Source organism: Macrobrachium rosenbergii, chromosome 17 (genome assembly GCF_040412425.1).
Source record: "Macrobrachium rosenbergii isolate ZJJX-2024 chromosome 17, ASM4041242v1, whole genome shotgun sequence".
NCBI classification, from domain to species: Eukaryota; Metazoa; Arthropoda; class Malacostraca; order Decapoda; family Palaemonidae; genus Macrobrachium; species Macrobrachium rosenbergii.
In genome coordinates this window covers 13,086,173-13,112,553 of record NC_089757.1, presented here as the reverse complement: position 1 = coordinate 13,112,553, position 26,381 = coordinate 13,086,173, and the positions used below count along the sequence as shown (strand labels likewise).

General features: G+C 37.1%; 1 protein-coding gene across 5 annotated transcripts in view; it reads right to left on the bottom strand.

Moving 5' to 3' along the window:
- LOC136847744 (choline transporter-like 1) overlaps window positions 1-26,381 on the bottom strand; it is a 97,101-nt gene that overhangs the window by 18,746 nt on the left and 51,974 nt on the right. For all 5 annotated transcript variants that reach the window (XM_067119615.1, XM_067119613.1, XM_067119617.1 and 2 more), the window contains 6 exons: window positions 16,274-16,387; window positions 15,728-15,891; window positions 15,057-15,146; window positions 11,719-11,858; window positions 1,387-1,573; window positions 1,027-1,101 (listed from right to left, as the gene is read on the bottom strand). In XM_067119615.1, the coding sequence (XP_066975716.1) occupies window positions 1,027-1,101; window positions 1,387-1,573; window positions 11,719-11,858; window positions 15,057-15,146; window positions 15,728-15,891; window positions 16,274-16,387 (770 nt within the window). The remainder of the gene's footprint in view (window positions 1-1,026; window positions 1,102-1,386; window positions 1,574-11,718; window positions 11,859-15,056; window positions 15,147-15,727; window positions 15,892-16,273; window positions 16,388-26,381) is intronic.

Here is a 26,381-nt window from a genome sequence, read left to right as displayed (position 1 = left end):
TAGATACTTTGTTATCATCCATTATAGTCTTGTGCTTATATACTTTTCAGTAGCATTATGGGGTCCCTTTCCAAGATGTAATATTGATAATAGCCCAATAGAAATGCTAGAAACAGATTCTCTGGCCTCATAAATGTAGGCATAAATAAAAATTCCATGTCTCTATGTTTCTTAGTTGCAGAGTTATCAAGCAAAATGTTTCATGGCAGCCATTTTGTATGCCATCTTTATCACAATGCTAAATATAGTAGTATGAGCTCTGGTGATATCTTCAATTAACTCTTCTACCCAGCAGGACATTATCTGAATAATGACTGATGTATTTATTTCAACAATGATTTACTCAAAGTGTCAGAAATCAATACAACTAGCGGCCATCTTGAAGTTTTGCATGGACACCCTGATTTTTCAAAAGAGGGGGTTAAAATGAGCACCTGTGCCAAATTTCATGCTAGTTTCATGTTAAGTTTCAGTACTTGCTGTTCTTTATAACAATGTTTTGCATGCATTTAGCCTACTGTACGTAAACTTCCAGGTCAATTAATTAGCTAAACTTTGATGTAATATGAATTATCAGTGGAATCTACTGAAGCTGAGACACACAGTAAAGTGTAATCTAATACAAATGAAACCCACACATTAAGCATAGCCTAGTGTAGTCTACTGAAAGTGCAACTCACATAATACATGAGATATGTAATGAAATCATGATATGAGGCAATTTTTAAGGGTCGCATGACACATGAGATTAGATGATACAAAAGTATGTACGGCAGGACAGGTAACCATAACCCATATGCCTACCTAAAGCTAACCATTAGGGTATCTGATGCAAGGTAATTTTGTGGAGGAATTTTTTCGGAAAAAAGTGTCTTATATTGCATGAACCATGGTAATACAAGTAATAAGTAGACAAATAATAAGTTTCAAGGAAAACCTGTACTATTAAGATTTAAATATTTTTTTTATAACAAAAATTTATTCGAGAAACAAGAATGAAAAGCAGAGAACCAAACCATATATTACGTTTGACTTGTAACGATGTCACATTGGATGCTGACTTGTCAATAACTGACTCTAGACTGATACTACGCATGTGTTCTGTAAAAGAAAACATTAATATTTACATTAGAAAAAATGTACACTAAAAGAAAATCTGGATCACATTTGCTTTATAACAACTTTAAAAAATGACTAATGATATTTAAGACACTCTGCAGAGGTGATAAGAATTTTTTTATCTGTGGGCTGCAGTGACAACTGCCTCACCTTCTGAATGCATGAAAATATTACAAAGTATTACATATAAGAATTTCTACGACAAGTGATATGATGGAACTCAAAAGAAATCATGAAGTAATAATGGAATAAAGTAAACATACTTACTTGCAGTGGCTAGAGACACCATAACCCAGACCCATAACAAGAAAAATGCTAAAAGTACACAAAAAGTTATAACAGGCTGTAGCAGAAGTCCAGGGTGACGAACTAAGCATCCACCAGCATGTCTGAACAATTCGGACACCATAGCAATGTGAGGACGGACATAAACAACCAATGCAATCAGTGCCAGCTGTTAAGATGAAAAAATATATTTACCTTGAAACAGAATTAAAGCTGACTATTGTACTAAACACCTGAACGTCTATAACATCTAGTAATCTCAAAATGACTGAACAGTTCTCTAAACCTCTAATATGAAATGAAAAAAATGCATAACAAAAATTCTCAGGTTGAAAATGACTGTAAATTACCATATTTCCTGGCATTGAAGACACACTTGCAAAATTTTGAGAAAATAAATAAGCATGCACTACTGTCACAACTTGAAGGATTTCATTTGATTGGTCTGTTGTGTCTCAAAGCATTGAAATACCATGGCTTCAGCTAATACAGCATATTGATTATTGTAATTTTTTCAATTTATTTATTTAAAAATCCTTTGTTTTGTTTCTTTGTTTTCCTACACCCTAGCATGAATATACCACTCTCTCTACAAGGGCTAAGAATAATTTTAGTGTCCCTCATTAAAAAGGCAAACCCACACTCCTTTCCTAGGTCACATGACATGAGGAAAGTTAGTACGTTGTTGGCCTTCTTCAGAAATGTCACTTTCGAAGAAGTCTCCGAAATTACAAGGTGGGCATCAGAGACAGTATTCTTAAAACATTACTGCCATGAGGTCAAACAAATTCTACACTGCATATCAGTAGGTGGTATGTTTAGTCCTGACCCCACAGCAGAAAACCAGGGGTCTTCCTAACGGGTGAGTATGCTGACTATTGCTGGGGAAGGTGTGACAAGACTGCAACCACACCCAGCACATTAGGTAAGTCACTATAGAACTTCACCCTAAAAAAGCAAGTTCTTGTTTAGTTTCTCGTTTCTTGTTACCAAAACCCCAAAAGGTTTTTTAGAATAAGGAATAGGGCTTGGAACTTGTGGCTTGACCTCAGACCAGAAATGTTTTTTGTTTTTTCTTTGGTTTTTTGGGATTAAAATTTTGAGAGCTTAACCCTTTTGTCACCTGTCAATTTCTTTTATAAAGCTCCTTGAAGATGAAAAAAGCAACTACAGTACACTATAATAAAATGTTCTGACATAGGAAGAACCTATTTTTGGTAGTCGCTGTTTAGTCCTCAAAACCCTTCCACTTCCCTGACAAAGAGGCATGGAATTTGGGCAAGGGATCATCCTACATTGAACCAGCAAAGAATAATGGAAGCTGGTCTTTTGCCTGCCCAGTTGTAAACAAGATGACAGATGCGCATGTGCAATGGTCACTTCTTACAGTTTTTGATGTAGGAAAACTAGGTTCAGCTTCGCTGAAGATATGAGAAAATGCCCTCTTACCTTTGAGTATACAGTACTCTATCATGGTCATAGTGTTTTCATTATGACACAATACCCGGCTACAAGACCAGGCTAAAAGATATTTCTTTGATGCTAGTCTAGTCACCATGGAGTGCTGGCACACCATGGGGGGCAACTCCTTGAGGACTCAACAGCGACTACCAAAAATAGGTTTTTCCTATGTCAAAAGATGTTTTATCTATTTATATTAATTTATTAACTTTTTCTTTTTTAATAAGTGGGATCTCTTCTTTATGTATCTCCCTTTACCTCCTCTTACTTCTTCCTAATGAACACCATAATCTTTGGAAGCTTGAATTTCAAGTCAATGGCCCCTGTGGGCTTGTTCCATTCGAATAGGTTTCATCTGAATAATAATAATAATAATAATAATAATAATAATAATAATAATAATAATAATAATAAATAATAATAATAATGATGATAATAATGATAATAATGATGATGATAATAATAATAATAATAATAATAATAATAATAATAATAATAATAATAATAATAATAATATGCATCATGTTGAGGTAAACTACAGCATGTATTTCCTGTGTATTTAAATGGCATGGCATACAAATATTTACTAACCCTTACTCATCCAAAACACATAAATCAACTTACACAATCATACATCACCAGTTGAAACCTTAGCTAAACAAGTTATGCACTATGTTTACAAATGAACACAATTATATAAATCACATTTCATCAAATGTTATTAACTTGTAATAAAATAATCATCCATTACACAAGAGAGAGAGAGAGAGAGAGAGAGAGAGAGAATTCTAAAATGACTGCTTACAGAAGTGCAAAATTACTTGAAGATGTTGCCTGTCCATATGACAAAATAAAATACTTTTCTTTCGTTGTAACCGTTGAATCAGACTGAATTTGGAGGCAATAGGTATTGCATGTTCACATGAGTCTAAGAGACAATAAAATGATTGGGTAGCATTAAGATCTTGTTCGCTGTTAGTTCTGTTGTAAATGTTTAATGACTGTGTTATCTCTCTCTCTCTCTCTCTCTCTCTCCAGTACTCATGAGTTGATTTTCATAACATCGATAAATTGGCATGTGTCACTTTGCTTCTATAAGTGGCTTGTGTTCAGAGTAGGTACTCAATATACAGTGGATGATAAAGTTAATATCCCTTAATGGAATTAATACATATAATTTTGTTAATGAGTAAATATAATGCATTACTTATTTATTAAATGTTTCAAGCAATGATTTATGATAGCCTAAGCTCTCTAGTAGCTTCTGATGTGTTTCAGATGGTGTAATAATGTCACAGATTTTTGTATACCATGCAAAATAAATAATATTGCTCTAATACTGTACGAAAATGCTACTTATTCAGTATAAAATCACCATGTGTACATGTACATTTGTGTAACATACACATATGCACCCTGTTGCTGAATGTTTGCTTGCATTTCTTTTCCTCCTTGGGTTATTCTTTAAAAAAAAAAAAAAAAAAAAAAAAATGCTTCATGTCCAGCCCATGTAAGCAGTTTGAGCATACCACAGATGAGAGAGAGAGAGAGAGAGAGAGAGAGAGAGAGAGAGAGAGAGAGAGAGAGAGAGAGAGAGAGAGAGAGAGAGAGAATTTCAATATTTATGTTAATTTTTTACACAGTATATAACACAGCTTGGTTTTTGCGTACAGTACTGGACAGTGTATTCTGTGTGGTTTATAATATAAGCATATTTAGTGTATGTGGTACTGACAAGGTAAGGGGAGTAAGGGTATTCAGTTTACATCCATAGTGTTTTTTTTTTTTAAACACATCCAGAAATTTCCATCATCTGGCAGGGCCTTGGATGTATTAATCTGGACAAGGGAGAGATTACTGTAATGTGTACAAGGCAACTTTAATTAATAAGACATCCTTGTTTTATATTTAGCTTGCCATGAACTAGTATGTTTTTGTCTGGATTGGTTGGAGGAGCAGTGGAAGGGGTAAAACAGAGGGCGTTATAAGAGGAAGATCCTTGGCTCTGATTGGTCTTCTTTGGCCTCGGATTCTTCAGTTTGATTCATGCTGCCACAAATTAATCCGAGAAGTTCTTGCTCACTCACACATACCAAATAGTGGTAATTACTGTCAATAATGTTCCACCTCTCGCCAGACAATGTGCAGTCTAAACCTGCTTCTAGTGCAAAACCAAAGGTGTGTTCACACTTCAGCAAAAAAATAAAATGCTACTCTCAATTGTGCAGCTACCACTCTAGGTTTATTGGTGATCTCTCAAGCACCAACTGAAGCAGCACATTTTTCCCTTGATGCATGCAATGAGAGTGACTGCCTAAAGTTCACTTTGCCTCTCTATGCTCGAGTCAGGATATCTCATCAGTAAAGCAAAGAGGAAGTGATCCTCTTCTCCAAACCAAGCATTGAAAAAGAAAATGACAGTGCATGCTGAAGTGCTTGATCTTTGAGATTGTTCCATCTGTTATTACTTGTTTTATTCAAGTCAATTATTCTAACAGTGCTAAATCACTCTTATTCTTATAGTACTCTGACATGGTGCCACTTGTCTATTAGAGACCTGTGCCTTTCAATGTCAGAGGAACTGAGCAGCTCATATTTAAAAGACCTTTAAGGACCCAAGCAACTCGTCTTCAAAGGACCTAACCCATTCCTCATCAGATCTTGAATTGCTTATCTTTCATGGACATGAGCCACTCAGAGCACAGCATGAAGAACTGAACATTGAAGATGCAAGCAACTCAGACCAAAAGTGATTGGAAACAAATGAAATCAATCTGAGCTACCCAATATTGAATAACCTAAGTAGCCCAGTTTTAAAGGAACTGGGTCATTTTTCATGACATGGTGTTGCTCATTTTCTAAATGCTCAAGCCATCATTCACATACGAGAAAAGCATTTCTCCTTCGAATGATTCAATCAAAATGGAGGATGGCACCTAAACATTTAACTTATCATTTGCCAAAGTTACCTCTGAAATTTTGTCTCATGTTACAGAGAGAACAGCTTGTAGATGGTCAGTTAGAGGCTACAACAAGCCTATGTCATTTCCTCAGCTCTTTCCTGTTCTGGATTTTAGAGTAAGGAAATTTTACTACACTTCAGGCTGTTATTTTCAGGCTTGTCAATGATCTGGTACTGAAGATTGCCTCCATGCAGTACTCAGCAATCAATTCCTCCTACAACTTTTAAGTTTCTTCCTCAAGAATCAAACACTTGAGAAATACCTTTAAAAGTTCTTGAAGAAAATTAATTGGTTGGAGCTGGGATTGGGAGTGACCTGCAAACTGTGTTGCCTTTGGATAAATTCCGATTCTTGCCCTGAGGATGTTCATTAACACATTGGCCAAAACTTTTAGAAAGAGGAGTAATCTGATTTAGATATGTCCATGGACAGGAAAGACTTAAGAACTTGATTTTACAGGTAGCCACCTATTTCCAGATTCAGCTATCAGTAATCTGGTCAGCAAGACTGACTTGATGATGACCAGGCCCATTTTGATAAATAATTAACCAGGGTCATTAGGGTAAATAATTAAGTGCCTCCTAAGAGGCAGGTATTTGGCCCAGCTAATTACAAGCTAGGAGGAAGGTGCTTTTAGGATAAAACACTTCTCCTTTTAAAAAGGAAAACATACCAAGATCCGAGAACTCCATCACACAGACCCTTTACCAAATTAAGACTTTAGCAATCTGATCAGCAGTGTTCCTTTCCAGGAAGAACCAACAAGCCTACCAATAGACTACCATTCAAATGGAAGAGAAGGGAAGGTGGCTTTCCCATAAATTCAAGAGCCTCATTTTTGAAGTGTGGGTGAATCTGCAAACAAAACCTTGGGAATTGCAGGTTGTCTGAGAAGATTCCCAACTTCTCTTTTGAATACAAAGCACCTCTTAGCATCAAACCTTTTTTCCTTGAGATTTCTGAACTGGGTGAGGAGACAAGATTGATGATGGAGACTGGAATAACAACTACCCTAGTCTTTACAGCCACATCTTCATTGTTCCAAAACCGACAGGAGGCTGATTACTCATCATCGATCTCAGCCCTCTGAGTCAATTCCAATTCCTCGGGCAAACTCCTTTTTGTACAGTCCAACCTCTTAAATCCAGCACTCCTTGGCCTGATAACTCCCATGATCCAGCATTTTTTTTAATCAGCCACCATTAATTCTTGACCGGCTATGAGGGCGGCGCTTCACATTGTTTCAGTTTTTGGATTTTTCCAGATTTCAGAATTTAAGCTTGTTCCACAAATACACAAGCACAATTTATTTCCAAAGAAAACATTCTATGAAACTCAAAAATATGTAGCTTGCAAAAGAATCGTAAGTTGCATATACAGTATACTACTCATGTATCATATAATCACTAAAACTTCGTAGATACGACTGATAATGCATATCACAACTTAATTAGCTTTTAACTAATAAATAAGCCTAGAAACAAAAGTTCATTAGGTTAAATGCAAATCTTCATATATAAAATCAGGCCTGCCAACCTTGTGACTTGTCTAAGAATTCATTACTATTTCTTATAATTAACAACCACTTACCACTGTGTGCAAGACACTGGCATAAAAAACAGCAAGTACTGACATAAACAATCGCATTGAGAAACAGCTCTTTTACTTCATTTAACTTACTGCATTCATAAATAATAGTATATTACATTTCTGAACCTAGCTTTGATGCTGCACTTAAAAATAATTCTCCAAAATGCGTTTCATTTAGCAACTAATGCCCGTGATGATGTCGGTAAAATGCAATCAACAATGATTTTAAGAATGTAAATATTACCAAAATGCAAATGGCGCCTGATTGCTATGTTCATAAATTATAATATGATAATATGACAACAATGCATGAAACATAATTGCAAACAGAACCTAAATCAACATTTTTATTAAAATTTTAACATGACTGTATTATTTGACTTTTGCGAATGGATATCTACAGTCGACCCTTGTTAAGCCTGACCTCATTAGCCTGGACATTGGATAAGACGGACACCAAAGAGGGTCAGCCGATTTAAAATTCGAATGTTTGACCACGATTTAAGATAGTTACTGTTCCTCCACTCGTCTTGTACCTTTTCCTTTTTATTTACCAAATGTAAATTAAAAACTTTTCATTTATATTTTATTTTATATTTATTGTTCTGTATTTATACTGTACTGAACTGAAATGCTTTTAACTTGTAACCAATTTAACTTGGGCACGGTATGTACCGTCATTAAGAAACGCTACTGTCTGGAACAGTAGGAAGTATCGTAGCCAATCACTGAGCATTAACAGTTTTACCTATCTGCTGCCTGACTTGTAGCTACAGTACGATGCTTTGTATGTTTTTTAGGAAAAAAAAAGACATAACAAAGTAAAAGAGAAGAGAGAGAGAGAGAGAGAGAGAGAGAGAGAGAGAGAGAGAGAGAGAGAGAGAGAGAGAGAGAGAGAGAGAAATTGCCAGTTCCCTATGTACAGTGTAATTCTAGCTGTGTTTACAAGGCAAATGCAAATGATACACACACACACACAGAGAGAGAGAGAGAGAGAGAGAGAGAGAGAGAGAGAGAGAGAGAGAGAGAATTCCCAGTTCCCCCTATGCAGCATAATTCTATCCTTGAGAGATTACTAAGAAGAATTTTGCTTTAAAGGTATGTCAACGCAGCTTTCGTAAATATCTTCTCAAGGAAAGAAAACTTATTTTTGTTGCTGAAGAATCTCTGAACCAACAATTTTGCACTCAAAGTAATAAGAAGGAATTCATTCTACTCTTCATGTAACCAGTAAAATACATACACTATTATAAACTAAGTTTTGTACACACACACACACACATGTCATCATCAGCTTCTCTAAGCAAAAGTTCTTTCTCAGACAGAATACAGCTAAAACCTGATTGACTGGCTGGTTGCCATGGAGATCTGCTAGCCAATGACAGCCCTCTACTTCTGTTCTATTTATTGACAAGTTTGAACGTTGCCATGATATGATTATTTGACTGCTGATGGCAAAAATTACTCAATAATTTGCTTTATATAATTATTCCTTCATGGAAACATGAATTAAACAATAATTTTAACTTTAATATAGTGGTATGAAAAATCCCACAAGTCTGTTGTGGTGATGCGTCATCACTTGCGAATCCTATTTCCGGACCGTCCTCAGATTTACGACTGCAAACTGATGACGACATCAGTAACAATAAAAAAACAACCCTCTCCAAGATCGATATGATGAAATGTATTTTATAGTCTTACTTATTGTTAAAATTCACAAGTTGAATTACAATAATTTTGATCATGTATATTTTTGCGTTTAACGGAATGTTTTTGTTGAAAACAAAATGTGTTAGTGAACTTATGGTCTTAATTGTCCCACTATTTTATTACTGATGATCTTAATCATCTCACATTTATTTAACAGTACATTAATATAGATAATAATAAACTAAAATGAATAAATAACTAAAATAAAAAAAACATGAAAAAAGGAAAAAAATCTTACTCTTCATTTTGGAGACCACTTCATTTTAACAATTATGCGTTTATGTCTCAGTCTAGGCATCTACATATGCAGCTGAATTCTATAATTTTTATCATGTTTTTTCTTCATTTTTCAAATCTTACCATGAGCTTTAACTCAAACATTTCTACATTGGTTTATTATCCATACTCTTTATAAAAATAATGAAATACAGTCTATAGGTAGGTATATATGTATATCACCAGTTAAACTGGACTATCAGCTAAGACGGACACCCTGGTCTCTCTCTCTCTCTCTCTCTCTGAAAGCCAAAAAATTTTGAAATGCTGGAAAACATTGAAAGGTGCCAGATCATAATTTGACAGTGCGCTTAATAAGTGGTTTAAGCTCGGCCAGACTTTCCACAAGGAGCTAAACCTAATGAATGACTGAGTATTTATAAGCTTTGTTCTACTTTTGATAACACAACAATATATATGTGGAATGAGGCTGGCAAGACTTTGTTTACATAGGGGGTTCTTTAGGAGTGATTTCTCTCATCCAGGATTTTCTGTGGTCTGACAGTGGCCTGGTTCCAAGGGTGCCAGATTAAAGAGGTCAGACAGTATAACACCACAGCTTCAGCCCTCCAGTCAATTCAATGGGAAATTTTATTCAACACCCAATGACCTGAAAGATGCACATTTCCCTGTTCCTGTGCACCCATATCCCTTATAGTTTTTTATCTTCGCATGGACAGGGACTGTGTTCCAATTCAAAGTACTTTACTTTGGACTGGCTATCTTCCTACAGGTTTATCAAGGAACATTTCAAGGCAGTTGAAATGGACACAAGAAGTGCTTACCAACATTCATCTAGCTTTAACTTTACCAATGCAACTTGTTTCCTTGGTAGTAGCTGAGTGAGTCTCTGGTTTTTTAGTCATTCTTTTCTTTGCCCTATATATTGTTGGGAAGTTGAGGGGTTTTATGACTGTTTGGTAAATACTGAAATAATGTTATAATGAAAATTTGTATCATATCAATAAAATTTACTAAACATTCATCCAGCTGAATACCAAACTGATGTACATGGAGGGCTAGTGAACCCGTATAACCTGTATAATAGGGCAAATTTCATTCTTACAGAATTATACGCAATACCTATTGAAAAGTTGTACAACTGAGAAAGCCAACAAAACTTAAAAATACCTCTCTGAAAAGAAGGCAAACTCCCAAATACATTTATACCTTCATATTTTCCATATCTCCAAAATAAACCAGGATTTTAAGGAGAAAAGGAAAAGGCATGATCTTTGGGCAAGCAATTTACAGTCCCACAAGCAACCAAAAGGACCTCTAGTATGGAAGGGTTAACAAACTATTACTACATGTTTCAGATAATATGGGGCAAATACTGAATTGTACCCCTACCCAACAGCATTCAGTACATCAGCTGATTCCCAGTAAGGTTAAAAGATGTAGCTCTTACATCATCAGCTTCTTCTCTCTGATATATTTACCATACTTGGATCTAAGCACAAAAATTCCAATTTGTCAGAAGAAGGTGACATAGCATGTTTATCAGTTCTCACAGTAGTGTTTGGGTGTCCTAAGTCCAAATCCGAGGGCAAATCTAAAATACCACAAGGCTTTTCAATTTTACCAAACCTGTTCTTTGATGTTCATTTTGTTTCAGCCTCTTCCCCTGAGTACATAAGTGGGAATGAGGCAAGGAAGGGTATCAGCGGACACAATCCATGTCTGACAGACTCCTCTTGCAACTTTGCAACATGACTGCATGGTTCCATGCATGCAGAAGGTTTTGCACATTCTACCAGACCATCAGAGGGCTCCCTTACATTTTACTTCAAAGGGTTACTTTAAAGGGGAATGTGAAACAGTTGTTTTCCTCCGGATATCTACATTTCTAGTTAGAGCAGCATGAACTTCATGGGAGTCCAGATGAGGATCTTGACTGGTAAAGGAAGGAGGAATGGGAGTAAGGAAGATAGAGGCTAGAGGTTGATTGACTGATATAGTATTCTCAATTAATCTATCCTATTAATCCTTTGTGTGAAATTCCTTCAAATGGTACTTCACTAAGAGAACCACCATGGTAGCAAAGTAAAGAATGACTGCGAAACCAGCAACTTACTTGGGCTACTTGCAACTGAGAAGGTAGAGCACAGACAGTCTAAGGTGCTCACTAGGTATAACTGTGAGATTCTTTCTTTGGTGTGTTGATAAAGATGAATGTTCTGTATGTTTACTGAAATAACTTTACTCAATTACAAGATTAAATTATTTTTCCATATTTGAAAACGTCAAAGCTCCACTTCTCAAAGCCAACATTAAGTAAAGATTTTTACTGTGATAAGAGTAAACTTACTGTCATGATTGTTGAAATGATAGCATAAGCCAAAAGTGCTCTTTCATTACGAACACTCTCTTCAAGGATTTCATAATCAGGCAAGTTGTTGAGCTGAAGATGCACACTAGTGTAGCTCCACCACAAGAGAACTGTAGCAACTTTAAAAAAAAAAAAGTCAGTATAAAAATCATGCCCACAATGATAATTACCATCTAAAATACCATAAAAACTTTACTGTTCCTACACAAATGGATCTTTACTGATTAAAACCCTATACTGTATAGACAAAAAAGAAATAATGTTATATAACTGTTCACATAATTCAAAATTGGTTCCCAAATCATTAAGAAATCATCACATTGTTGTAATAGTTCCCAACTAATTAGCTCTTTAACTGCTTAATATGTATATACTGTATAAAGAATGTGCTAAATTTACCTTTGCTATTAAGTACAGAGCATTCTGTGGTCATTTTAATTGTGTATTTAATACATATGTATATGATTAATTTTTCCTGTTTCTTTCAAGGTCATTCCACTTTAACACTTCCTCTCTAGGCCAAAAGTGATCTTGCAAATCATACCCAAACAATAACAATTCACCTCACCCCCCCTTTCACAAAATTTTCCTCATTTTCCTTCTCTACTGCAATGCTAAATTTACAAGCACCCAAAAGTAAGATGGGTGTGATCATGCTATTGCTCTAATCCTTAGATATTCTAATGTATTTATTTGAGATTAAAGTAACTTCATTTACTCGATAACAATTATATGTGATACAATACATACTGGCACTGTAGACATTGTATTATTATCCAAAATAATCACCCAAAACTTTTTTTTTGCTAAAAAGATATAAATCTTTCTTCTTAGTATATGTGATACTCGTTTTGTTTCACCGAGGACTTGACTGTACAAGGAAGTAAAGAAAATAATACAAATAGCAAAATAATTAAATTTGTAAATAAAAAATTAATTGGACTTAACCTACCAAGAGTTTACAAGCATTGTGTCTAAGCTTTTGTTACAAAAGATGAGTAGAATATGTGCATAAAAAAGTAACCAGTATAACACAAAATAAAGAGAGAGAGAGAGAGAGAGAGAGAGAGAGAGAGAGTGTCTAAGCTTTTGTTACAAAAGATGAGTAGAATATATGCATAAAAAAGTAACCAGAATATGTGCATAAAAAAACCAGTATAAAAAGAGAGAGAGAGAGAGAGAGAGAGAGAGAGAGAGAGAGAGAGAGAGAGAGAGAGAGAGAGAGAGAGAGAGAGAGAGAGAGAGAGAGAGAGAGAGAGAGAGAGAGAGAGAGTTAAATGAATAGAATATATATCAAGGAAATAAAAACATTGGAAAACTTTCAAATATTGGAATGCATGTTATTTAAGTCCCAGATTGAAAAAGATGTATTAGCTTTCTATATGTACTTAAGTGTTATACACAGAATACTACTCCTCATTTCAGTCTGCTTCATCAAGCTTTAGAAGCTAAGCAATCAGCTGAGGATGTCCCTCTCCCTGATAATGGTCACCTTACAAAGTTTCCATTTCACTCTAGGGATGTTAGGAAAATTCTGGATAATCTTGATAGCTAGGGTGGAGAAGATCCTGATGATTTCTACCCTTTGTTTTTTAAAAAAGTTTCTAGCATGTTATCTCCCAAGATTAGTAGAGTCTATAGATTTTATGTTGACGTAGTAATACAGTGCCTGTTCCAAAGAGTGGAATATCTGCAAATTGCAGTAACTACAGGCAAATCTCTGTTCTCCCTATGTTCTCCAAAGTTGCTGAAAAACTTATTTTTAAGCCACCATATAGGTACAGTATGTGGAATCTAAAGGATTCTTAACTGGTAGTCAATACGCATACAGGGAAGCAGTTAGGCACCTGCTATGCTCTTTTAGACTTGACATGCCATTTGCAAGAGAACCTTACAGGAGGGCAGCAGCAAGTTGCTCTTAATGGGATCTTTAGCGAACCAAAACCTATTGTGCCTGGAGTTCTACAGGGTAGTGTTCTTGGTCCTCTGTTATTTTTGGTGTATACAGTATTATTTTTAGTGTGTACAGTACAAGTGATATGGTTGTTGGCCTGGAAAACAAGAATGTTTAGTATTCTGATGATGCAACACTTGTGGGGGTAGTCAAGTCTCCACCTATAAAAAATGAAGCTGCCCTCAGCCTAAATCGGGACATGGACCAGATCAGGGAATGGTGTAGTTGGTTGGGTATGAGGCTGAAATCCAGTAAAATAAAAACACTATTGATTAGCAATCTCATACAGATTTTCCACCCCATCCTCCCCTTCAGGTGGATAGAACTTAGCTGTGCTGAATGAGTCTGAATCTTTAACTATTCTAGGTGTAACTTTTGACTCCCATCTTATTTTTGAGAAACATCTAATGAAAGTTAAACCACATGCCGCACAAAGTTAGGCATTGTTTATAAGGCCTCATATATTTATAACAGAGATAAAGTTAATGCAACCAGTTTTAAGTCATTTGCACTTCCTTTGCTAAAATACTCTTCTCCAATGTGATTTACTGCTTCTGCCAGAGATTTACCTCTTTTAGACAGAGTGGTTCGTGGTGGTAGGTTTCTATTTCCTAATAATAGCAGTTATGACTTGGACCATCGACAGATGGTCTCTTGTTTGTCACTTTTTCATAAGTTATATTTCAACAGAAATCTTTCACATTCATAATTGATCCCTGATCCCCTTTATCTGCTGTGAGCAACCAGATTCGTTGAACAGCAGCACCAATATGCTGTAAATGTGCCTCACTGTTGAAGTTCTCAGTTCCAAAGGTCCTTTATTCCTAACACCATTGAACTGAGGAACAGCCTCCCAGAGGATGTAGTGCAATTGGAACTTCAGAAGTTCATGCAAAGATGCAATGCATTACAGAAGTTCAAGCGAAGATGCAATGCATTACTACCCTAATGTGTACTATTCACCTTGTATTTTAACACATTTTTATCTATTTATTAATTTATTTTTTCTTTTTTAATAAAAGATCTCTTCTTTCTGCATTTCCCTTTTCTTCTTCCTACTTCTTCCTAATGAACACCATATTCTTTGGAAACTTGAATTTCAAGTCTGTGGCCCGTGGGCAAGTTGTTCCATATGAATAGGTTTCATCTATGGAATAATAATAATAATAATAATAATAATAATAATAATAATAATAATAATAATAATAATAATAATAATAATAATAATAATAATAATAATAATAATAATAATAATAATAATAATAATAATAATAATTAATAATAAAAATAATAATAATAATAATGTAAAAGGAAAGTCTGTCCCATCAAAAGAACATAAAGATACAAGAACACTAATACATACCAGAAGCAACAATGGAGACAGCAACAATAATGGCATATGACACTAGAGTTGCCATGTAATGCAAACATATCATCACAAAGCAAGACAGACCTGGTGGAGAAAAAATATTGGATAAATACCGTATGTATTATTTACATAACTCTAATAAACACTAAAAACAAAGTTCAAGTAACTTTATGTAATCCAGCCTGAACTGTTACAATGATGTACAAACATGCCTCAATTTTTTAAAACAAAACAAAAGACACCTGAGGACTTGAAACAATAATGACAAACTTCCTACATACTGTACCCTCATGTTATTCTGTCTTTACCTCAGAAGTTTGGTAGTTAAAACTAAAGGTCAACCATATGATCAAGAACTTTATGGCTAATATATAGGTTTCATTCTTAGAGGCAGAAGTAACCAGTTCATGAAAACTACTTTGATAGTTTGCAAATTTGAAGCACAAATAAAGAGTTACAAACAACATACAATGTACAAATACAAAAAGAATTTCACATACTTTCTTAGGCTTAAATATCACTGATTTGAATAAGAAACAATTGCAAAACTACTGTATCTGATACTGACTTTAGAAAGATGAAAGCAATCTTCAGTATTCTTTCAAAAAAATTTTAAGCTTTTTGACTCCTACAAAAATATCCGCTGAAAGAAAAGCTTCACTTACCAAGAGTTATGAAAATAAACATCAGGATCAAGTGCCAAGAAGCATAGAGGTCTGCAAGCACCTGTTCTAAAATGTCGAGTGAATTAAGATACCCATAGAGGTCATATATTAGGCCAGTAAGACCTACACCCCTTACAGGAACACATCTATTTAGAACAGGATCACTGCAAAGATCAATATGACAAAAATATTAAATTTCACCAGGCCACAGATGTTTCCAACACCTGAGTTCTTGTTGAAAGTGTGGCAACCCAGGCTACCCTTTCATTACCAGTTCCTAAAACCATAGCTTTAAGTTTGGAAGTATAAGATAAGGTACAAACATTCTGAATAAAGCATTTACCGATATAATAGTCACCGATTAACTACTTAGTCATAATAAGGTACTGAATTTGTACTTTGTATTCCTATTCTCTGTCCCTATTGAGATTAGTTTCTAGGGTAATCCATAATTCAGAAATTATACATACATAAATTTATGTTTATAAACATTAAAAATTATGAATATACATGTTTTCATTCAGACAATAACTTGTGATTTTTTACCTTTGAAAGACTGGAAGATTGGGACACATAGTAAATGACAAGCTGTCATTGAAATGCACATGACTAACATTCTTGAGGTGACTGACATCTTCGCTGTATTTGTAATAGTCATACCTGGAAAATATATTGGCATTTTAATGTATAATTCTCTTTTTCTTGAAAGCATATGCTGCACATTCAATTCTATCATACATAGGAAGCCCAATAATTAATAAGCTTCAACCTTATCAATACACAGATATATTACGATAAAAATTTGATGTTCCACTGATCCAGACACCTTATGCCTGCTGCATGATTCTCTTGTTGGATTGGAATGGAATATAGAGTTTAGGCCAAAGGCAAAGCGCTGGGACCTATGAAGTAATTCAGCACTGGAAAGGAAACTGACAGCAAGTAGGTTTGAAAGGTGTAACCACAGTCACATAATAACATTTGCTTCAATAAAAAGTGTAAAAAAAATCACAGTACCTGTACTGTTATTTATGGTGTTCTACAGCTCAGCTTGTATTAAATGGCATATACAGTATAACCCCCTTTTTGTTAAAAAAATATATCAAAATATACATCAAGGTCTTATTTATACAAAGGTGAGGTATCTGGTACGGTAATGTTTACCCAAGCTAAAAACCACCAGTACTTGTAACTAGCTCTAACCAAACTCTATAATACTGTAATATTACTGGTATTTACAATCCTTCGTAACTGGCACCCTTGGGACCAAAAAGTTGCCAGTTATTTGAATTTGCTTGCTGCATAAGAGGTAACATTTTAAAATACCATTCATGCATCTTGAACTGCCATTTCCTCATTTCATCAATAACCATTACCTATTTTTCAGTTTCATTATTCAACAATCCCTAACATCTTAAAACAAAGATTATACTATGCTCACCTAACTCTGACAGTGATACACACCTACACACACACATTGATGCATTAGAAAGCAAACACAATGAAACTATGCACAGTAATGCACACACACACTGTGCATTTGCTTGCCTGTCTCTCTCAAAAACCTTTTTTTTTCCAAAAAGAATTTGAAATTTCTCTTTGAAAGAATAACTCGGTAGAGAGAAAGTATGGTAAGAAAATGCACAGTAATGTGAATCATTTACCTTTATTCAATGTATACATGTATGTATAAATATATCGACAATGAAAATGACAAATTTAAATTAATTTGTATTTTTCATAGATAACAAACCTGCAGTCTTTACATTAGGATAAATCTTCTGGTGCTAGCTGGAAATCGGTAAAAATAAAAACAAAAATTGTTTGTGCAAGGAATTGGGGCATCTGGCCTCCATCACAGAGATGAGATGGGAAGCAGCCAGCGACCTGATCTCAATCCCATGATGTCTCAGTTTTCTTCCAGCCCACTGTTAACCTAAAGAGGGGCAGCTAGAGATGGGCAGTAAATGTTAAGACTGCAGGTTTGTTAGCTATAAAAAATACAAATTAATTTAAATTTGTCACTTGTTTATATGCAGAATAAATGTAGGTCTTAACATTAGGATAGACTCACTCTTGGTGGGAGGTAAGAGAATCCTAAACCAACTGGAGGTTTGGCACACCCTGTCATACTTCCTGAATAGGAGAATTCACAGGAAGGAGATGTAAGCCCTTGATCTGTTAGATATATGGGTATCCAACAGTCTGATTACTGGGCTAAGTCCAATGCAGAAATTCACTGTACTGAGGAGGTTAAAGAGCTATTTCTGTTCAGATAACAAACCTATACATGTTTGTTATCATTCCTCTCTCTCTCCTTGCTAGAGAGAGGAAGAGTTTGCTACTGCTAGGTATATTTATATACAATAAAAATAACCTCTTCATAAAAAAGAAAGGCACTCCAGATTCTCCAAATCCTCCGCCTCCTGGACACGAGGAGTCCTGTCTGCCTCCTCCAAAGAATTCACAGGGTTTAGAACCGGAGCATAAGATCTGTCAGATCCTAATACCTTCGTGGGAGCTTGAAGTTTTGAAGTAAAGGGAAGAGAGATGTCTCGATCACTGGTTCGAGACACAGAAGACCCTTTCTCGTACGATGGACGTGGGAAGGTGAATGACAGCTGCGGATGCAGGAAGATGAACATTGGCAGTGGTCCTTTCTTGAAAATCACGATGAGGAATGTTGTTGAGAACAGCGAAGCAGTGAGATGAAGAACCACAATCATATCCATCTCTATGGCGGTGACTAGTTGTACGTCTGTCACCATCTACACGGCTGTGTCTATTCACACGTCCACGTCCAAGGGAATCAGGAGAGGAATCAAGATTTCTTCTGGGCAACCACGATTCAGAACAAAGACGTCTAGGAGGCATAGGCCTGACAAGACTTCTAGAAGGATCTACCACTCGGGATTTCTTGATTGGAGCCTTGTCGTCCTTCCTCCTAACTTGAACAGGACACGTTGGAGATGAAGGAACAACTGTAGAGTCTTTCTTAGCACTAGACTGTAGAGTTTTTCTCAGCATGAGATTCCTGATGTTGAAAGGATGATGGATTCACCTATTCATTATCAATCATATCATTAATTTGTAAATTTCACCTTCATTATGGAGCTGAATAATCCTGATGGGTTCCAGCACTTGGTCTTCAAGACCTAAATTTCATAATCAATCAATTATATGTGAGCAGGAGAAACAGGGCCATGGTCTGAAGGTGAAGAAGAAGAGATGGTGGAGAGAAGCTGCAACAAAGTCCTTAATCCTCCAACGTCTCATGCGGGAACGAACAGGAAGGGCAGGCGACGAAAAAGAGGATGACGAAGATGATGAAGACGATGAAGGAGATCTATGCCGTCTCCTCTTAAGAAAATGGCTGTATTTCACTTGAAGGGCAGAGACGACAGTGTCGGGTACAGTTTGAATGAGAGAGGAAGAAGACGTCACAGCCACAGATGACGTCATAGTAGCCACAGATGTCGGAGCAGACAAACTAGATCTGTGGGAACAATTGTAAGCTGAATGATGTCACACCCAGGATGATGAGTAGACAAACTCTGTACATGATCTGTAGAGTGAAGGCCGGTAACAATTGGAATGTGTGAAGCTGAATGGAAGGTGATTGATAAGCCTAATGGTGACCCAGGATGATGAGTCCCCAGAGGGCAGAACCAAAATGGCATCTCACTACAGGAGCAGACAAACTCTGTACATGATCTGTGGGAACAATTGTAAGCTGAATGGAAGGTGATCGGAGGTGACCCAGGATGATGAGTAGACAGAACCAAAGGCATCTCACTGATTAAAGACCCAGTAGTAGTAAGGCCGTAATTAAAGTTAAGTATAACTGTCATGGTGGCCAACAATGGAATGTGTGAAGACATGGAATGGGACAGCAGGCCATCTAAGGTTGGTACCCCTGATAAGCCTAATGAAGCCTAAACAACCAAAATCTGCACATCTGAGCCTGAAACACGAAAAAGATGGTGCTGTCCCCAGCCTCCTGGGAGGGACCCCCCCGACTGAGAGAGACGGGGCAGCATGAAGCATATTCAGGGAACCTTCTCCCGAAACTTCCAAAGATGAATCAATGGAAGAAAAGGAGGGAGACAAACCTGACAAGGAAGGAGAAGCAAGGGGAGAAGCAGAACAATGAAGAACCTGAGAAACACCCATTGAAGGAGGAGAAAATCCTTCCCAAGATGATGCCTCCGACTTCCTCTTGTGCTGCTTCTTCATGGCAAATCTCTTCCACTGCACAGAGGCCAAGAATGACAGAGCAAGGGTTAGTCACATTACAATCATTCGATCTGTACCCACTACAAGTTGAATGGGGGCCAGTCTCAAAGGAAGCCATATAACGAGAGCAAGGATTGGAGCCTACACCAGGACATTTTCTCCGAGGCTTACAGGAACTTTTAGCTCGGCTTTGGGATTGCATGATAAAACCAAAACACACGCACACTATACACATACTGATCACAAAAACAACCCACCCGAAAAAAAAAAAGGGTAAAGGCAAAACAACTGGCCATGGAGAGGGAGAGAAAGAAATGACCTCTCTCAATGGCGGTAAGAAGAAAACTGAAATGTCATGGGGTTGAGGTCAGGTCGCTAGCCGCTTCCCATCTCATCTCCATGATGGATGCCAGATGCCACCAATTCCTTGCATGAACAATTCTTGTTTTTATTTTTACCGGTTTCCAGCTGGCACCAAAAGATTTATCCTAATGTTAAGACCCAGGTTTGTACTGCGTATGAACAATGTATGCATGTAACACAATAAAGCCTTACTAAGTACAATACTGTATTGCATTAAACATCATTAAAAATACTGTACTAGAGGGAAGGAGGGACAGGGGAAGCCACAGTGTGTAATTTATCTTAATAAGATGTGATTGTATGTACAGTCACTCAAAAATGTTTTGCACATGTTCCAGAAGTTTTCATTCACCTAACAGTAATTTGTTCTTTTGATATTTACAAGGAAATGTAATTTTCTTATTCAACTTTGGTTATTAATCATACGGTTAACAATATAAAAAAGAATGGCGAGTGAAAAATTCATATTACGAAAAATGACAAAACATTTTGAAAAATTTCACTTCAGATGACTGGGCAAAAGAGTCAAAGAAGAAACTATATTTCGAATCCAGATACAAGCTTATTGACTAATAAAATAATATTGAATAATCATCAATGAAATTATATATAAAAAAAGAAAGAAAGAATTCAACCATTATTGTTGTCAAAAACAAAAAAGAAAAAATCTCGTAACGTCTTATGTTATCGTGTGACTCCACATTCGGGCAGAAAAATTATACTAAACTGTCTCGTCACTTGCATCGATAAGGTGGGCAACAGACTCAGCTGCACCACAATCATTAGCTTGCATAAGACTAATGTCTCGATTGTAGATATTGCTCGGCAGCTTAGTGTAAATAAAACAACCATGTATAGAGGAATACAACAACAGATAGAATGAGGAAATATGATAAATTCATTGTAAAAAGTGGAGGACGACCCCATTGTTGCATTACTGTTAAGGATCATCATCGGATGACCACTGAAGTAGCTCCGCCTAACTCCCCTGACAACTGGTGTTACTATAAAGAGAGAACATTATGCTTTCCCTTCAAGGTGCTGCTCAAACCATCCGTAACAGGCTACATAAGACCAAGATATTATTTCATCATAATCCTGCCAAGAAACACTTCATATCAGCAAAACACAAAGAATAGAGGCTAGGGTTTGCGTTATAATATAATCCAGTGGCCGATGATTTCTGTAAGAATCATCTTTTGCGATGAGGAGGAGACATTCTCCACTGATGAGCATGGTAGTCTTCTTCACTGCTGGCATTTAGCATTAACCAAATTAATGTTAACTTCTTGCTAATTTTAATTCTTTAGAAACTTAGATAATAAGAAATACAAAAATAGGCTTTATATATTCGAACTTCATAAGAGGCATCAAAATGATAGGCCTAAGTAGCAATGAAAGAAATGAGAAATTACACATGATAACAGCATTATATACAACATACAGGCGGTCCCGGTTTGAACTTCGTTCTTCATAACCCGAAAATCGTCAAAAATCAAAAATCATAAGAAAACCTTACTTTTAATGCTCTGGGTGCATTGAAAACGACGTAAACTGCATTATTATTGCATAAAAAAAACCTTCAAATTATGATTATTCTGCCGTTTTGGGGCCAAATTTCTTCCATCAGATCAGCGTGCGATTTCTTCCATGAGAATATATTTGAAAAGCGTAACAACATCGTAAGCCGGAACCGTCATAAACTGGGGACTGCCTGTATGATGTGTATATATATATATATATATATATATATATATATATATATATATATATATATATGTATATATATATATATATATATATATATATATATATATATATATATATATATATATATATATATATATATATATATATGTTATATATATAGTTATATATATATATATTTACAATATATATATATATATATATATATATACTTCTCTCTCTGTTCTGATTATCACACATTTTTACAACTTATTATTTCTCTTTACCTATACAGTAAATAGTTTAAACTGATCTAATTTTACCTGTACCATCTACGAAGTGTAAATGCGCTAGTGTGGCAAATACGTTCTAAAACATAGGGACATAATAACTAAGAGTTGTATTAATCTCCAAATAATAAACACTGTTTGTTCATGAAAAAGCATTTCATTTATTTTCCATTGTGTGATCACCTTCAGTAATTTGTGTTGGAGCATTCAGTGTTAACATAATTATGCATTTAGTCTTGAACTGAGTTATCTGGCACCATCTGTGCATTTCCCTCAGTTCCTGTTGAGTGTCTTATTATTCTTGCAAGTAACCATCTTACATATATTGCAGATAGGCCTCGACTGTGGAATCACTTGGCTCTATTCACGTGCAGTCACCCTTCTACCCCACTGCGATGTTTCCTGTTATGAAGACATCATTGGCGTAGAATATTTATTCTGTGTAGGATTCATTCATTTAGCAGGCCTTTATTATTACCTGCCCCCAGTTTGTCATTCTTCTGATTTTGTGTTTGTTATGTAAATATAATTAGTTAAGAGAACCCCTGAGTTTACATAATTCCCCTCACATGAAGAAAGCCCTAAGCTGCAGATTTTCCCTTGTTTGTCTACGAAGTTGTCCTAATATTGATTCAGAGAGAAAACAACAGAGTCGCCTAAGGCCAACAATTAAAAACCATTACCAGATCATTAAAAGATAAATTGGCGGGCACTCCAAGTATGTAGTAACTGCAGGCTCCCCTACAACTCAACACCCTTAATCAAGGCAAAAACTAAATGGATTGAAGGAATACTTCCTACACTCCTTCTCCCAACACCACCCCAGCAACCAAAATTGGACCCAAGGTACTGCAATTTCCATAAACAGTTTCAATTTCATGCAAGTAATGTGATGCAAAAACTGATTTGCATTTCTAAAACGTTGTCTGGATAATAGCAGAAATAGACAAATTATGTTTGAAAGCCAGGGATGTGGGCTACTGCCCTCACTTCATGTGCTCTTACCTTCACTAAAGGTAACACAACCTCCTTAATCTGTGAGTCAGCCCTCGAGGATTAGATTAGATCTCTCAAAAAAATAAAAAATGCCTGGGCATTTTTTGAGAGAGGGCAAGAGGGGTTCTTTACTAAGCACCAAAGGCTGCTCGAAATGCCACGAATCTTTTCCATTCTTACTATATTACCCTGAGAGAATCCAATTTTCTTGTCTATTGTGTGTAGCTCACTCATGCTCTTGGCAGTGGCTAACACTACTAGAAACAAAGTCTTTCTTGTAAGGTCCCTCAAAGAGACTGACTGAAGAGGTTTGAAACGTGGTTCTGACAACCACTTAAGGACCATGTCCAAATTCCAGGCTGCCAGTTTTTCTTCTTTTTGTTTAGTTGTATCGAACGAACTGATAAGATCCGACAGATCTTTATTAGAAGAGAGATCTATTCCCGTGTCTAAAAACTGAGCTTAACATTGCTCTGTAGCCCTTACTGGTTGAGGAAGACAGACCTCTGGATGATTTTAAGTAAAGTAGGAAATCACCAATCTCCGCTACAGACGTCTTGGAAGATGAGATGTTGCATCTTTTGCACCAGTCATGGAAGACTGCCCACTTGGCCTGATATACCTTGCTCGAGGATTGTCGCCTGCATCAAGCAACAGAATCTGCAACTGCTTTTGAAAATCCTTTTTGCTGACAGTCTGCATGCAGTCAGGGCCAGAGTGGACAGTCTTTGATGGAACTGCCTGAAATGCGGTTGTCTGAGTAAATTGGTTTTTAAGGCAACAGCCTCAGAAAGTCCGTCAGAAGCTCCAGCAAGTCCAGGAACCATTCCTGGGCTGGCCAGAATGGAGCTACTAGAGTCATTGTTACATTTTGGTGATTTTGGAACTTCTTTATGACTTCCTTCACCATCTTGAATGGAGGAAATGCATAAAGGTCTTTGTCTCACCAATCTATGAGCATGGTATCTGTCGCCCAGGCTTGTGGATCTGGGGCTGGCGAACAATACAGAGGGAGACGATGGTTCTTTCCAGTTGCGAAAAGATCCAGAACTGGCTTTCCCCACAGCTTCCAGAGATCTAGGCACACTAGGGGGTCTACAGTCCACTCTGTGGGGAGAACTTGTTTTTGGTGGCTCAGTTTGTCTGCTAATACACTGAACTTCCCTTGAATGAACCTGGTTAGGATCTGCATCTGATTCTGATCCGCCCATATGAGAAGGGCTCTTGCTGCTTGGCAATGGGTAAACGAATGCGTTCCCCCTGCTTCTTGACATAGGACAATGCTGTGGTATTGTCTGAGTGGACAGTCACTGTCTTTCCGGACACTTCTGCTGTTGCAAATGCTTGCAATCCCCAGTGAATTGCTGTCAGTTCTTTTACATTTAAATGCCACTCCTTCAGTTCTGGAGTCCAAAGACTGGAGACCTCCTTGTCTTGCAGAAGAGCTCCATAACCTAGGTCTGCTGGATCTGAATAAAACACTAGGTCGGGGCTCAGAGGAAGGAGTGACTTCCCTTGAGAGAGCTTGTCTCTTGATTTCCACCAAAGCAGTCCTGCTTTATTTCCAGAGTTATTGGAGAAACAAAAATGTCCAGACATTTCTTTCTGTTCCAACTGACTTTCAGAAAAAACTGTAAGTTTCTCATGTGTAGCCTTCCCAGGGTTAAGAATTGTTCCATGGACGAGAGGGTCCCTAACAGGCTCATCCAGGCTGTTCGCAGAGAAGGACTGAAGGGAGAGGAATCTGTCCACCTTCTGAAGGCATGAGTCTATCCTTTGTGGGGAGAGAAAAACCCGCAAAATGAGTTCATCCTCATCCCCAAATAAGCTATCTCCTGAGAATTCAGCTGAGACTTTCGAAAGTTTATTAGAAGGCCCAATTCCTGGACTAGAAGAAGGGTCTTGTGAAGGTCCTCCGCACATTTGTCCTTCGATTAGGAGCAAACCAGCCAATTGTCCAGATAAAGCAAAATGCTGACCCTCATCAGATGTAACTATTTCGTTATGGGGGCTGAGGCTCATGTGAAAACCTGTGGAGCCGTGGACAGGCCAAAGCAAAGGAAAACGAACCTTAAGAGCTTCCTTGAGTCCTAATGAACTGGGACATGAAAGTAGGTGTCCTTCATGTCTATTGAAATCATCCAATCTCCTTGGCGAATGGATGCAAGGAAAGACTGGCTTGTTTCTACTTTGAATCTGGTTTTCTGGACATATAGATTCAGGGCACTCATGTCCAGAACTGGCCTCCAATCCCTGAGGCCTTGGGGGCTACAAACAGCTGATTGTAGAACCCCGGAGAGAAGGTGCCCTTGACCAATTTGATGGCTTCTTTCTCGAGGAGTGATGATACTTCTTGGGAGAGGGCGGAAAACCTCTCAGAGCCTACCGAGTAGGCTGTCAGTATGATGGGCGTGCTGGTTAAAGGAGGCTTCCGCAGGAAAGGGATAGAACAACCCTCTCTCAACACTTTGACAACCCAGGTTTCTGCTCCTCTCACTACCCGATGCTCCCAAAATTGGAGGAGTCTTGCTCCCACAGGAGTGCGGAGGACAGATTCTCACTTGTGTATAGGTGGCTTACTGGAGGACTTCTTGATTGACCAAGGGGTGAATCGGGCACTTACGTGAAGTCTAGGAAAACCTCTTTACCTGCCCCTACCAAGAAAGGGCTGAGGTTGAACTGGGGAACCTGTCCTCGAACTAAACACAGAAGTCTCTCTAGGGTGTCTTGTGGATTAAGCGAGGAGGTCCTGAATAGACTTCTAGACTTCTTCTGAAGATCAGAAGCAATCTGCAGAACTGTTGCTTGTGGGAACAGGTGTTTCTGATCAACCGGAGAAAAAAAGAGCGCGGACTTCTGCAAAAGGGTTACTCCTTTCATGGTGTAGGAACACCAAAGCTCTCTTTTCTTTAGAATACCCATTGCAAATAGGGAGGATAATTCCAGAGAACCATCCCTTAAGCCCTTATCAAGTCCAAAGAGTAGTCTTCTGGAACATGAGGACAATCCTTAACCTTACGAGCAAGGGCTCCTAACGCTCAGTCTAGGTAGCTAAGCACTTTGAAGACTTTGAGGAGGTGTTT